Here is a 16,025-nt window from a genome sequence, read left to right as displayed (position 1 = left end):
AGAGAGGGAAATAAAGAGTGTGAAAAGGGAAAAAAGGAGATGAACAGAGTGTGGAGGAGCAGTGTGACAGAGATTGTGGGGGTGGGTGCCAGGTGACGATGGGAGAGAGTTGAAGAGGGGAGGGGAGGGGATCGAGGAGGATGAAAAGGTTGGGAGGGTGAGTGGGTTGAAAAGATTCTGACAATGACTGAGAGAGGCTCGGGAATGGCAGAGAGGTGGGAAGAGGAGACAGAAAGGTTCGAAGGGTAGGAATGAAAGGAGACGAGGGGAAGAGGTTGAGAGAGAGAGGCAGAAGTGAGAGGAAGAGTAAAGAGTGTTAATGGGAGAAAGAGAAACGGTGAGAGTGAGAGTATCAGAGAGTGAGAGAGTGAGAGTGTGTGTGTCAGTGAGAAAGAAAATGATAGTGTGTGAACGTGTATGAAAGAGAGAGAGAGAGAATGAATGAAACACAGAGGGCAGGGAGAGAGGAGAGAGAAGGCCGTCAGATCCTTTGTACCTGCAGTCTAATCGAACTGTAAGCCTGGATTGCGTTGGAGAGATGAGGAAGATTCATCGATCCAGACAAACCAAATCTTTTTCACAGTGCCACAGGGAACCAGTTGACAATGCCAAGCTAACTGGATCTGCCTCCAAATACTCTCTGTTTGAAGGGGAACAGTTTCCATTTGCTCATAAATCCCCACCCACTAGAAGTTTAAGAAAGAGGATAGAGGTGTTGAAGAGGCAGAGATCAAGTGGGCAGCCAGGGACTTGTTCTTGGGTTGGAAATAGCCAACACCAGGGGCATTGTTTCAAAGTGATTGGAGGGAAGTATGGTGGGGGGGGGGGGATGTCAGAGGTAAGTTCTTTACACAGAGAGAGGTGTGGTGTGTGGAACTCGCCTCCAGGAGTGGTGGTAGAGGCAGATACACCAGGGCAGGGGTTCCCAACCTTTCTTATGCCATGGACCAATACCAGTAAGCAAGAATTCACTGGACACCAGGTTGGGAGCCCCTGCAGGGACAGTTAAGAACCTCTTAGATAGGCACATGGATGATAGGAAAATGGAGGCTCTGTAGGGGTATCAATCTAAGGGTTTTATTTATTTATTTATTGACATACAGCATGGAATAGACTGCCCAGCAATCCCCCAATTTATCCCGAGCCTAATCGGGGGCAATTTACAATGACCAATTAATCTACCAACCTTGGACTGTGGGAGGAAACCCACGTGGTCACAGGGAGAAAGTACAAACTCCTTACAGGCAGTGTTGGGAATTGAACCTGGATCGCTGGCACTGTGAAACATTGTGCAAACCATTACGCTAGCCAAAAGGCCGATCTCAGAGAAGATTAAGAGGTCCCAGATTTCCCAGTGAAGTGGATTGCACCCTACACCAAAGAGGGATCTGATAGAACCTTTACCAGCGAGCCTTCTCCTGGCCTCCACAGTACATGCAAGCTTTCCACCTTCGCCTTGGAGGAAGAGCCGTTGCAAGTTCCTGGCGGACAAACATTGGGAGGTGTACGAGAGAAGAGTACAAAGCCCCAAAATGAAAAGTTAGGTGGCTACTTCGGATACATTACATCGTGGATCTCTTCCGTCCATCTGATGAACTTCTCGATCATCTGAGTGACGTAAATCACATCCATCATGTCCAGGAAGTTGGTGGCCTCAGCGGTGTAGGCAAGCAATTTGCGAGCAAGTGGGAGAGCATTGGTGTTATTGATGGGTATCTGTCGAGAGATAGCAGGAGGGGGAAGGAAAGAGTGAGACAAAAATCACTGGGACCAACAACCTCTCATCTCTCAACGTGCATGAGAAAGGCTCACAGATTTGCTACTAAACCAGTTCAACATTCAAAGTTCAAAGAAAATTTATTATCAAAGTATGTACATCTTACTGTATTTTCTTGTAGACTTTTAAAGATTCAAAAGGTCAAGGATTTCAAAGTACCTTTATTATCAATGAATGTATGCAGTACACAACCCTGGGATTTGTTCTCCCACAGACAAAAGCACCATGGAACCCATTCAAAGAAAACATCAAACAATCACGCAAATGACAACAGATCAGTGAGTAACACACAGAATATTAAGCATCAAACTGCAGAGTCTTTGAAACAGTCCAGGAATGTTCAGTGATGGTTGTTCCTGAACCTGGTGGTGTGGGTCCTGATGGTTGAGGGGTAATAACTGTTCCTGAACCTGGTGGTGTGGGACCTGATGGTTGAGGGGTAATAACTGTTCCTGAACCTGGTGGTGTGGGACCTGATGGTTGTAGGGTAATAACTGTTCCTGAACCTGGTGGTGTGAGACCTGATGGCTGTAGGGTAATAACTGTTCCTGAACCTGATGGTGTGGGACCTGATGGTTGTAGGGTAATAACTGTTCCTGAACCTGGTGGTGTGGGACCTGATGGTTGAGGGGTAATAACTGTTCCTGAACCTGGTGGTGAGGGACCTGATGATTGAGGGGTAATAACTGTTCCTGAACCTGGTGGTGTGGGACCTGATGGTTGAGGGGTAATAACTGTTCCTGAACCTGGTGGTGTGGGACCTGATGGTTGTAGGGTAATAACTGTTCCTGAACCTGGTGGTGTGGGACCTGATGGTTGAGGGGTAATAACTGTTCCTGAACCTGGTGGTGTGGGACCTGATGGTTGAAGGGTAATAACTGTTCCTGAACCTGGTGGTGTGGGGCCTGATGGTTGAGGGGTAATAACTGTTCCTGAACCTGGTGGTGTGGGACCTGATGGTTGAGGGGTAATAACTGTTCCTGAACCTGATGGTGTGGGACCTGATGATTGAGGGGTAATAACTGTTCCTGAACCTGGTGGTGTGAGACCTGATGGTTGAGGGGTAATAACTGTCCCTGAACCTGGTGCTGTGGGACCTGATGGTTGAGGGGTAATAACTGTTCCTGAACCTGATGGTGTGGGACCTGATGGTTGTAGGGTAATAACTGTTCCTGAACCTGATGGTGTGGGACCTGAGACATTTATACATCCTGCCAAACAGCAGCTGCGAGAAAACAGCCTAGCTTCGATGGTGGGGGTCCTTGATGATGGATTCTGCTCTCTTGTGGCAGCTCTCCTTTCTGATGAGCTCAATGGTGGGCAGGCCTTTGGCTATGATGGACTGGGCTGTATCCAACACTTTCTTCAGACTATTCATTTCTTCCCACTAAGGGTCAACACAGTTAGATGTGGAGTGTAGCTCCCTCCACCCTGTTACATGACAAGCTCCCAACCTGAATAGGTAAGGAGCAAAGCTCTTTATAGACAATTCCATCACATATCCCCAGACCAGAGGGAATATGTTCCTCGGTAGATTCCAGCCATGATTATCAAGAGAAATTTAAAGACGGTTAAGATGCAGGGAAATGACTTGTGTGGTTGACAAGAGAACCAACAAGCCTGGGTAGTCGGGAAAAGCATCAATAAAGAACAGGGAAGACAAGGACTTGGGGGCCACGTGTGGAGGTGGGGTGAGGGCAAGGGGCATGTAAAAATGGAGCTTCTGTAGATATACAGTACTGTGCAAAAGTCTTGGGCACATTTATGTAGCTTTTACACAGTATTGTAGTAATTTTATGTATTAGATAGATAGATAGATAGATAGATAGATACTTAATTCATCCCCATGGGGAAATTCAACTTTTTTTCCAATGTCCCATACACTTGTTGTAGCAAAACTAATTACATACAATACTTAACTCAGTAAAAAAATAAGATATGCATCTAAATCACCATCTCAAAAAGCATTAATAATAGCTTTTAAAAAAGTTCTTAAGTCCTGGCGGTAGAATTGTAAAGCCTAATGGCATTGGGGAGTATTGACCTCTTCATCCTGTCTGAGGAGCATTGCATCGATAGTAACCTGTCACTGAAACTGCTTCTCTGTCTCTGGATGGTGCTATGTAGAGGATGTTCAGAGTTATCCATAATTGACCGTAGCCTACTCAGCGCCCTTCGCTCAGCTACCGATGTTAAACTCTCCAGTACTTTGCCCACGACAGAGCCCACCTTCCTTACCAGCTTATTAAGACGTGAGGCGTCCCTCTTCTTAATGCTTCCTCCCCAACACGCCACCACAAAGAAGAGGGCGCTCTCCACAACTGACCTATAGAACATCTTCAGCATCTCACTACAGACATTGAATGACGCCAACCTTCTTAGGAAGTACATTCGACTCTGTGCCTTCCTGCACAAGGCATCTGTGTTGGCAGTCCAGTCAAGCTTCTCGTCTAACTGTACTCCCAGATACTTGTAGGTCTTAACCTGCTCCACACATTCTCCATTAATGATCACTGGCTCCATATGAGGCCTAGATCTCCTAAAGTCCACCACCATCTCCTTGGTCTTGGTGATATTGAGACGCAGGTAGTTTGAGTTGCACCATATCACAAAGTCCTGTATCAGTTTCCTATACTCCTCCTCCTGTCCATTCCTGACACACCCCACTATGGCCGTGTCATCAGCGAACTTCTGCACATGGCAGGACTCTGAGTTATATTGGAAGTCTGATGTGTACAGGGTGAACAGGACCGGAGAGAGTACGGTTCCCTGCGGCACCCCTGTGCTGCTGACCACCATGTCAGACCTACAGTCTCCCAACCGCACATATTACACTGTACTGCTGCCACAAAATAATAAACAAATTTTATGTGAGCGATGATAAACCTGCTTCTGATATGGGTCTCCATTGTGGACTGAGAGTAGGAAGGGGCAGGGAGAGGGGAATCATGGTTGGAAAAAGGGGAAGAGAAAGGGGAGGGAGTGGGAAGTACCAGAAGAACATTCTGTAATGATCAATAAACCAATTGATTGGAATCAAATGACCTTGCCTGGTGTCTCAGGACTGGGTGTGTCTGCGCCTACACCACCCCCACCCCTGGCAATCCTTCTCTGTCACCTGTCCCACACGCCTCCCGTGGCACTCCACCCTTGACATTCCCAACATCCTTTGCTCCTGGAAGATTTACAAACTCGCTCTCTGCCCCACATTGACAAAAACAGTACTGTAACTCTCTCACCGGGGCTCGTATGCAAACTTGGCTCAGTGGCTAACTCTGCTGACAGTCATGTGACTCAGTGGTGAGAAGGGTGCCACCCATAAGCAACACATGTCAGCATGGACATGAAATGTAGTGAACGTTGTGTAAATACTGCCCCACACAAAGTTATTGTTAGCTAGAAAAATAACAGATCGTACACTGGCATAAAATTACAAAGGAAATATACTTACCAATATTTCTACTTTAATAGTTAACAGAAAAAAATAAAAGAAAGATAAAAGGGCCCGTTACAGTTGAACCAGTCCAAATGTGCACATAAACATTGGAGCTCGTTTCTAGAGTAGTCGGACGTATCACTTTACTCACACACTGAACCCTCATTCTGTGTGAAGGACACCAGCCACAGTTTGAGTTACCCTCGAAGACCATCTCAAACGCCTGGTTAACTCAGGAGTAGTGGCATTTCCTCCGTTGAACCATTCATCTGCACAGAGCACTCCTTGCAATAGGGTCCCCTTTGGGTGGGTTTCCCTTGTACTCTTCTCCACACTTCCTCACAAAAGACCCCAAACCAGACTACTGTCCTTCAGAAATATGATGCCGCCCACCTCTCTTGAACCCTCCATAGCATGCCGCTGTAGAATGTTACAACACGTTACCAAGACAAACTGATCAGCTGACACAACATTCCTAAGTCAGACAGAATGGATCCTTATTTTTAGCTGAAGCCAAACATTAGTTTATTTAGCTTACTAACAGGACACACGGCGTTTTGCAGAAAAACTGCTAAAATAAAGATACCTCACAGTCACAGCATAGCAGTAGAAATTTTAACCAGAGCTTCAGCAGAGCACCCTAGTGTATATGTGACTAAGACTTTTTCACAGTACTGTATGAAAAGGAATAAAATACTAGAAGTTAATGTTTCCCCTCTCATCTGGAAACAGGAAGGACAGAAGGAGACATCCATGGGCGTTGGGTTGTCCCAGGATCAGGCACGTGGGCTGCAGACAGCAAGCCTGGACTTCAGAGACAAACAAGAGAAAATCTGCAGATGCTGGAAATCCAGGCAACACACACAAAATGCTGGAGGAACTCTGCAGGCTAGGCAGTCAGAGTTCTGATGAAGGGTCTCAGCCCGAAACATCGACTGTTTACTCTTTTCCATAGATGGTGCTGAGTTCCTCCTGCATCTTGTGTGTGTTGCTTGGGTTTCCAGCATCTCGTCATCGGCTGGTTTGGGGCTCAGCTCTGAAGATTGAAGCCCAAAGGTCAACCCAGAATCAGAATCAGGTTTAATATCACTGATACAAGCTGTGAAATTTGTTGTTTTGTGACAGCAGTGCAGTGCAATACATAATAATAAAAACTACAAATTACAATAAGAAATATACTTTAAAAATTAAATAAAATAAGTAGTGCAAAAAGAGAGCAAAAATATTGAAGTAGTGTCCATGGGTTCACGGACCGGTCAGAAATCTGATGGTGGAGGGGAAGGAGCTGTCCCTAAAGCATCAAGTGCGTGTCTTCAGGCTCCTGCACCGGCCCCCTGATGGCAGAAGGGAGAAGAGGGCATGTCGTGATGAAGGGTCTTGGTCTGAAACTTCGATTGTTTACTCCTTTCCATAGATGCTGCCTGGCCTGCTGAGTTCTTCCAGCAGTTTGTGTGGTTTGTTCGGTATGACCTGTTGTGTTGTGCTCGGTTTTGCTCCGACAGGTATGGTGGGAGGTAAGGGGCTCGATTTACTGCTGTTGTTGCTCGTGTTGTTCTGTGAACATGCTTGGCTTGGAGCCGGGATGTGTGGCAACACTTGCGAGCTGCCCCCAGCCCATCCTCTGGTTGCTAATGGAAATGATGCATTTCACTGTATGTTTCCACATACATGTGATAAATAAATAAATTTAAATCTGAATCTGGGGCAGAGAGTTTGTGCCATAAACAGACTGGGCCTCCCCTCCCTAGAGAAGAGTGAGAGGTGATTTCACTGAAACACGTAATGTGCATAAGGAAGTTGAGCCTGTGCTCTGGAATTGTAATCATTGGAGTTTGGAACAATGAGAGAGGAATCTCACTGAAACCTATCCAAAATGAAAAGGCTGTTTCTATAGTGAGGGAGTCTCAACCAGAGGATGTCCCTCTAGAACAGAGATGAGGGGGAATTTCTTTAGCCAGAGGTGGTGAATCTGTGAAATTTATTACCACAGATGGCTGTGAAGGGCAAGTCTTTGGGTAGATTTAAAGACAAATAAGAGAAAATCTGCAGTTGCAGGAAATCCAAGCAACTCACACAAAATGCTGGAGGAACTCAGCAGGCCAGGCAGTGTCTGTGGACAGAGCAACACACACAAAATGCCGGAGGAACTCAGCAGGCCAGGCAGCAGCTATGGAAAAGAGTACAGTCGACGTTTTGGGCCGAGACCCTTCAGCAGGACTGGACAGAAAAAGATGAGGAGTAGATTTAAAAGCTATGGTGGGGGGGGGGGGGGAGGAGGAGAGAGAGAAAACACAAGGTGATAGGTCAAACCAGGAAGGGGAGAGGTGAAGTAAAGGGCTGGGAAGTTGATTGGTGAAAGAGATACAGGGCTGGAGAAGGGGTAACCTAACAGGAGAGGACAGAAATTCATAGAAGAAAGAAAAGGGAGGGCACGAGAGGGAGGCGACGGGCAGGCAAGGAGATAAAGTGAGAGAAGGAAAAGGGGATAGGGAATGGTGAAAGAGGTGGGAGGACAGGGCATTACCAGAAGTTTGAGAAATCAATGTTCATGCCATCAGGCTGGAGACTACTCAGGAGGAATATAAGGTGGTGTTTCTTCAACCTGAGTGTGGCCTCATTGCGACAGCAGAGGAGGCCATGGATTGACGTATCGGAATGGGAACGGGACGTGGAATTAGAATGGGTGGCTACTGGAAGGATTCCGCTCTTCTGGCAAATGGAGCATACAGAGGTGCTTGCCGAAGTGGTCTCCCAACCTACATCGGGTCTCACTGATATATAGGAGGTCACACCAGGAACACTGGACATAGTATATGACCCCGACAGATTCACAAGACGCAGAGATGCCAGAGGAACTGAATGCGTATTTTGCATTAGTCTTCACAGTGGAAGACATCTGCGGTATACCAGACATTCAAGAGTGTCAGGAAAGTGAAGGTTGTGCAGTGAAAATTATGGCTGAGAAGGTGCACAGGAAGCTTAATGGTCTGAGAGTGGATAAATCTGGACCTGATGGAATGCACCCTCAGTTTCTGAAGGAAGTAGCTGGAGAAATTGCAGAGGCATTAACGATGATCTTTCAAGAATCGATAGATTCTGGCATTGTACTGGATGACTGGAAAATTGCAAATGTTACTCCGCTATTTAACAAGGGTGGAGGCAGCAGAAAGGAAACTATAGATCTGTTAGTCTGACATCAGTGGTTGGGAAATTGTGGGAATCGATTGTTAGGGATGAGATTACAGAGTACCTGGAGGCACATGACAAGATAGGCCAAAGCCAGCATGGTTTCTTGAAAGGAAAATCCTGCCTGAGGAAATTACAAGCAGGGTGGACAAAGGAGATGAAGTAGGTGTGGTGTACTTGGATTTTCAGAAGGCCTTTGATGAGGTGCCGCACATGAGGCTGCTTAGCAAGATAATACCCCATGGAATTACAGGGAAGTTATTAACATGGGTGGAGCATTGGCTGATCGGCAGAAAACAGAGAGTGGGAATAAAGGGATCCTATTCTGACTGGCTACCCGTTACCAGTAGATTTCCACAGGGGTCGGTGTTGGGCCCGCTGCTTTTTACAATGTTTGTCAATGACTTGGACTATGGGATTAATGGATTTGTGGCCAAATTTGCCGATGATACAAAGATAGGTGGAGGAGCGAGTAGTGTTGAGGAAACAGAGAGCCTGCTGAGAGACTTAGGTAGTTTAGGGGAATGGGCAAAGAAGTGGCAAATGAAATACAATGTTGGAAAGTGTATGGTCATGCACTTTGGTGGAAGAAATAAACAGGCAGATGATTATTTAGATGGGGACAAAATTCAAAATGCAGAGATGCAAAGGGATTTGGGAGTCCTTGTGCAAGATACCCTAAAGGTTAACCACCAGGTTGAGTCGGTGGTGAAGAAGGCGAATGCAATATTGGCATTCATTTCTAGAGGTATAGAATATAAGAGCAGGGATGTGATGTTGAGGCTCTATAAAGCACTCGTGAGACCACATTTGGAGTATTGTGTACAGTTTTGGGCTCCTTATTTTAGAAAGGATATACTGATATTGGAGAGGGTTCAGAGACGATTCACGAAAATGATTCCAGGAATGAAAAGGTTACCGTATGAGGAACATCTGGCAGCTCTTAGGCTGTATTCCCTGGAGTTCAGGAGAATGAGGGGGGGGGGGGGGGGGAATCTCATAGAAACATTCCAAATGTTAAAAGGCCTGAACAGATTAGATATGGCAAATGTTACTTCCCATGGTAGGAGTCTAGGACAAGAGGGCACAACTTCAGAATTGAAGGACGTCCATTTAGAACAGAGATGCAGAGAAATTACTTTAGTCAGAGGGTGGTAAATCTGTGGAATTTGTGACAACGAGAGGCTGTGGAGGCCAAGTTATTAGGTGCTTTTAAGGCAGAGATAGATAGGTTCTTGATTAGCGAGGGCATCAAAGGGTATGGAGAGAAGGGAGTGGAGATGCCTGGAAGCATTGGATCAGCCCATGATTTATTGGCAGAGCAGACTCGATGGGCCGAATAGCAGACGTCTGCTCCTATATCTTATGGTCTTATGGCATTGACTCACCCTGAAGACTGTTTAGGGCCCTGAATAGTTAAAGTGGAGGTTGATAGGTTCTTGATTAGTCAGGGCGTCAAAGGGTTGAAGGCAGGAGAATGAGTGGTTGAGAATAAATAAAAAAAGTCAGCCATGATTGAATGGTGGTGCAGACTCAATGGGGAAAATGGCCTAACCCTGGCCCTGTGTGATGGTATGAGGAGTGTTTGATGGCTTTGGTCTACTCGCTGGGGTTTAGAAGGATGGGTGATGGTTTGGGGGTAGATCTGATTGAAATCTACCAAATACTGAAAGGCCTTGGTAGAGTTAACATGGAGGGGATTTGAGCAGTTGACTCAATGGCCTAACTCTGCTTTGGTCTTGACAAGAGAAATGTTGGAATTGTGTTTTCCCTGGCTGGAGTAGGTATAATCAGGGTTTAGACATTCAGGATTGGGAAGTGAAATTTCTTCACCCAGACATCTGTGGAGCTCAGTCATTAAGTTGGGACAGGATCAATAAGGGTTAGGATGTTTGGGGAACTGGGGGATGTGGGGTTAGTGATACTGAGGTCAAAGATCAGCCGTGGTGCTGCTGAATGAGAGGGTGGATGGTTCAGGGGGAGAACGGAGCTGGATGTACTCACTGTGTCCATCACCCCATGGGGCATTAGCCCCACACTGCAGGGAGGGGACTCTATCCCTCAAGGCAAAGCTGAAGGGGGATATATCTACATGGAGTGCTGATGCACAAAAGCAACGTCCATCATCGAGGGCCACTACCATCCAGACAATGCTCTCTTCTCACTGCTGTCATCAGGAATAAGGTACAGGAGACTCAGGACCCACAGACCAGGTTCAGGAACAGTTATTACCCCTCAACAATCAGGTCTCACACCACCAGGTTCAGGAACAGTTATTACCCCTCAACCATCAGGTCCCACACCACCAGGTTCAGGAACAGTTATTGCCCCTCACATATCAAGTCTCACACCACCAGGTTCAGGAACAGTTATTACCCCTCAACAATCAGGTCTCACACCACCAGGTTCAGGAACAGTTACTACCCCTCAACCATCAGGTCCCACACCACCAGGTTCAGGAACAGTTATTACCCCTCAACCATCAGGTCCCACACCACCAGGTTCAGGAACAGTTATTACCCCTCAACCATCAGGTCCCACACCACCAGGTTCAGGAACAGTTATTACCCCTCAACCATCAGGTCCCACACCACCAGGTTCAGGAACAGTTATTACCCCTCAACCATCCGGTCCCACACCACAGCTATTGCCCTATAGCTATCAGGCTCCTGAACCTACGTGGATAACTTCACTCAACTTCACTGGCTCCATTACTGAACTGTTCCCACATCCTATGAACTCACTTTCAAGGACTCTTCAATTCTTGTTCTTCATATTTATTGCTTATTTATTTGCTAGTATTATTTTGTATTATTTGTATTTGCACAGTTTGTTGTCTTTTGCACATTGGTTGTTTGTCCATCTTGTGTGTAGTTTTTCATTGATTCTATCATGTTTCTTTGTACTTACTGTGAATGCCCACAAGAAAATGAATCTTGGGGTTGTATATGGTCACATATGTGTACTTTGATAATAAATTTACTTTGAGCTTTTTTGAAATAAGGATGAATTTACCAGGACGAAGGAGGAGAGGACCCTGGTGTAATCATTGATGTACAGACACGCAGAGTAATCAGCCTCTTCCCACATTCCGGAGCGATTACACTTCCGGGATGTCTTCGTCTCCAGGGAGGAGGAGGGGTACGGATACTGCAGGCACGGTTGGTAGACAGTGATCCCAGCTAATGTGCGTGGCCATCTGCTCGGGTAACAAACAGTGAGACATCAGTGAAACTCTCCCTGAGGGCAGGCTCAAAGATAAAAGGTTAGAAATTAGTTTTATTTGTCACATGTACATTGAAACATCAAAACGAACAGTAAAATGCTTTATTTATGTCAATGACCAACACAGTCTGAGGATGTACTGGTGACAGCCTCCAAGTGTCACTATGTTTCCAGTGCCACCATAGCATGTCCACAACTTAACAATTCTAACCTGTACGTCTGTGGACTGTGGGAGGAAACCCACACAGTCACAGGGAGAATGTACAAACTCCTTCCACACACGTTACACTAACCCCTATGCTACCATACTGCACCAACTCCTAGGATTCCCACCTTGTCATTTCACCAGGAAGTGGCCACTCTGCCACTGGAGCCTGCTCACCTTGATCAGCAGCAGACTATTCAGCCACTCATAACTAGAACTAGGTTAACGGGGGGAGGGGGTGTGGGGAATGAGGGAATACTGTGCCTTGAGCATACATGTAGTCAGGATGTATGTTTTGTTCCCTCTAAGCTGTGCGGGTGCGTGGCCACACAGTAACGGAAACGCTCCCACACACATAGACTTTGTTGCCATGCAGCTGGAATAAAGACTGACAGGAAAAAGTTTCTGAAACGTGAAAGATTTCCTTTGTTGTATTTCATTATAACCTTCAATTAATAAATAAAATTTTTAAAATGTGATTTTTCAATTTTCATTCTAAATATTCGAGGTATGCATATTACAAGCAAAAACATTTAAAGTGCCGTGCGGTTTTCAGGCCATGTAAAAATCTCCTGCTCAGAGCAATGGTTGTTCCGCTGCTGTAAAAGAGAGGGAACTTGGTCCCACAGTACCACAGAGTGCAGAAACCTTCTGTGATATTTATGCTCAAGAGAGAATCTGTAGATGCTGGAAATCCAAGCAACACGCACAAAATGCTGGAGGAACTCAGCAGGCCAGGCAGCATCTATGGAAAAAGAGTACAGTTGACTGTATTTTTTCCCATTGATGCTGCCTGGCCTGCTGATTCTGTGCATGACGTTTATGCTGCCCTCCTACACGTCCAGACTAATCCCATTTCCTCGCACTGTTTCCTGTCTCACTCTGCCGCTCTCCCTTGTCCCCTGCCAGTTCCCAGTCACAGGCCTGGCGTTCACACACAGCCCGTCACCTCTAGGTGGCAGTGTTGGATGGTGCTGATGTTGAGATATAGCTGACTCGAGTTAGAATCCACCACACCAGTGGAGCTTGGGCCCACACAGACAAGGACGCAGACCTCCTCTCTCTGGAAAGTGAAGTTGCTGTTCACACCAAGAGTGGCAAATGCAAAGTTAGCATCCATTTAGTTCTAGAATATAAAAGCAACAATGTAACACTGAGCATGAGAGATTCTGCAGACGCTGGAAATCTAGAGTAACACACACAAAACGCTGGAGGTCAGGCAGCGTCCATGGAGGGGAATCAACAGTCGATGGTTCAGTTCCGAGACCCTTCAGTGGGACTGGAAAGGAAGGGTGAAGATACCAGATTAAGAAGATAAGGGTAGGCGAAGGTGGACAAGCTGGTAGCTGATAGGTAAAGCCAGGAGGGTAGAGGAGGGAGATGAAGTAAGAAGCTGGGAGGTGATAGGTGGAAAAGGTAAAAGGCAGGAGAAGGTGGTACCTGATAGGAGAGGAGAGTGGACCCATGGGAGAAAGTGAAGGAGGAGGGACACCAAGGGGAGGTAGTAGACAGGTGGGGAGAAATGGCAAGGGGTGCACAATGCTGAGGCTTTATAAGGTCACAATAGGGTATTGTGAAGAGTTTTGGGCCCATATCTAAGAAAGGATGTGTTTACATTGCAGAGGGTTCAGAGGAGGCTTACAAAAATGAAAAGGGGAGCGTTTGATGTCTCTGAGCATGTACCTGTTGGAGTTTAGAAGAATGAGAGGGGATCTCATTGAAACCTATCGAATATTGAAAGACCTTGATTGAGTAGATGTGGAGAGGATGTTAGTGGCAGAGTCTAGAACTAGAGGGTACAGCCTCGGAATAGAGGGACGTCCATTTTGACCAGAGATGAAAAGGAATTTTTTTTAGCCAGAGGGTGGCAGACCTGTGGAATTCTTTGCCCCTGTTGGCTTTGGAGGCCACGTCATTGGGTACATTTACAGTGGAGGTTGATAGGTTCTCAATTAGTAAGGGTATCAAAGGTTACGGAGGGGCAGGAGAGGGATTTAGAGATACAGCAAAGTAACAAGCCCTTGTCACCCAACAAACCCACACAGCCTAATTACACCCACGTGAATGATTAACCTACTAGCCCGTACGTCTTTGGGACGTGGGAGGAAACCGGAGCACCCTGAGAAAACTAACGCGATCACAGGGAGAACCGTACAAACTCCTTACGGACAGTGGTGGGAATCGAACCCAGATCGCAGCTGCTGTAAAGTGTTATGCTAACTGCTACGTTAATGTGCTGCCCCTAAAATAAGGCAAGTTTAAATGCAAATATTCTTCTTGCACAGAGAACAGTGGGTGTCTGGAGGTGGTGGAAGCAGATGGGGCCATGGTAGCGGTTAGCACAACACTATTACAGCTCGGGGTGGGGGGGGGGGGTGATCGGAGTAGGCAGTTCAATTCCAGTGCCCTCTGTAAGGAGTCTGTATGCGCTGTGTGGGTTTCCTCTGGGTGCTCTGGCTTCCACCTACTGTACCAGTTAGTAGGCTCATTGGTCATCGAAAATTGTCCTGATTGGGCTCGGGTTAAGTGGGTGAGCTTCTGGGCGGTGCAGCTTGTTGGGCTACAAAGGGCCTGTTCCGCACTCTATCTATAAATAGAACAAAACAGTAATAAATAACATTGAAGAGGTGTTTATACTGGGACAGGAAGAGGCAGGAAACTAAGGGATACAAACTGTACAGATCAATGGGATTAGTCAGGGACACCGAGAGCCGGAGAATCTGGACCTGTTCCACATCTCTCCTCTCCCCGTTCAGCCACCCCCTCTAACCTTGCTGCAACTGGCCTCGAGCGTTTCTGGTCCAGTACACTGTTTCCACCGCTGGTCCAGTCTCGCAGGTCTTCAGAACCACTGGACAGGCAGCATTGGGCATCTGGTTGGTCACAAAGGCTGCTGCAGTGTCAGGCAGGTAGAAACACAGCGGCAGTACCTACCAGACCGCAATAACTCAGAACATGGACATGAACAGTACAGCACAGGAACAGGCCCAATGGCCACCGTACTGTGCCAAACTAATTAAATCAGTTATCAAGTGACCAACTACACTAATCCCCTCTGTCCATATCCTTCCACTTTCCTCACATTCATGTGCCTATCTAAACATCTTTTAAATCTCCCTAATGTTTCTGCCTCGTTCACCATGCCAGGCAGCACATTCCAGGCACCCACCACTCTCTGTGGAAAAATTTGGCCCTCACATCTCCGTTGAAAATACCCCTTCTCACCTTAAACTTATGGATTAATGAACGTCAGGGTGAGCCATCCTCCAGCCAACATCACACTGACACCGTGTGCTCACCTGAAGTCCCCTCTGTTGTTGGTAACCCGCTCAGCCTGGCAGTACGTGGCAGAAGTGTCGATCACCACTATCTCCACCTTGAGCGAGGCATTCCCACGTGACGTTGCAACGATGCATTCCCACTCTCCACTGGCCAGCAGGTAGATGTTTGAGAGGACCAGTTCGCTGCACAGAGACAGGCATCTTAATATAGAACAGTACAGGCCCTTCGGTCCACAATGTTATGATGACCTAGAGCACTACAGCACAGAAACAGACCCTTTGGCCCAGCTAGTCTGCGCCAAACTTTTATTCTGCCTAGACCCATCGACCTGGACCATAGCCTTCCATATCCCACCTATGTATGTACATATCCCACTTCTCTGAAATATTGAAATCAAACCCACATTCACCACTTCCACTGGCAGCTTGTCCCACACTGCATCAGCCTCCAAGTGAAGAAGTTCCTCCTCAGGTTCCCTTTAAACATTTCACCTTTCACCCTTAACCCATGACCTCTGGTTATAGTCTCACCCAATGTCAGCGGAAAAAGTCTGCTTGTCTTTATCCTATCTATACTCTTCATAATTTTGTATACCTCTAACAAATCTCCCCTCATTCTCTTACTCTCCAGGGAATAAAGACCCAATCTATTCAACCTTTCCCTATAACTCAAGTCCTCAAGTCCCAGCAACATCCTTGTAAATTTTCTCTGCACTTTTTCGATCTTATTTTCATCTTTCCTGTAGGTAGGTAACCAAAACTGCACATAATACTCCAAATTAGATCTCACCAATGTCCTATATAACTTCAACAGAACATCCCATGTCCTGTACTCATCACATTGGTTTATGACGGCCAATATGCCTAAAGCTCTATCTACCTGTGACACCACTTTCAATGAATTCTGGATCTGTA

The 16,025-nt window shown here is 46.5% G+C and overlaps 1 protein-coding gene across 1 annotated transcript in view; it reads right to left on the bottom strand.

Annotated features, from left to right (window-relative positions):
* The window catches only part of LOC140736117 (adhesion G protein-coupled receptor A2-like), a 73,811-nt gene that overhangs the window by 36,065 nt on the left and 21,721 nt on the right, over positions 1-16,025 (bottom strand). The window contains exons 4-6 of the mRNA XM_073061911.1: positions 15,129-15,293; positions 11,415-11,598; positions 1,567-1,716 (exon numbers count right to left, since the gene is read on the bottom strand). Coding sequence (XP_072918012.1) covers positions 1,567-1,716; positions 11,415-11,598; positions 15,129-15,293 — 499 coding nt within the window. The remainder of the gene's footprint in view (positions 1-1,566; positions 1,717-11,414; positions 11,599-15,128; positions 15,294-16,025) is intronic.

Source organism: Hemitrygon akajei, chromosome 1, assembly GCF_048418815.1.
Source record: "Hemitrygon akajei chromosome 1, sHemAka1.3, whole genome shotgun sequence".
Lineage (NCBI taxonomy): Eukaryota > Metazoa > Chordata > Chondrichthyes > Myliobatiformes > Dasyatidae > Hemitrygon > Hemitrygon akajei.
The sequence above is the reverse complement of the archived record's forward strand: the minus strand, read 5'-3'. Positions and strand labels throughout refer to the sequence as shown.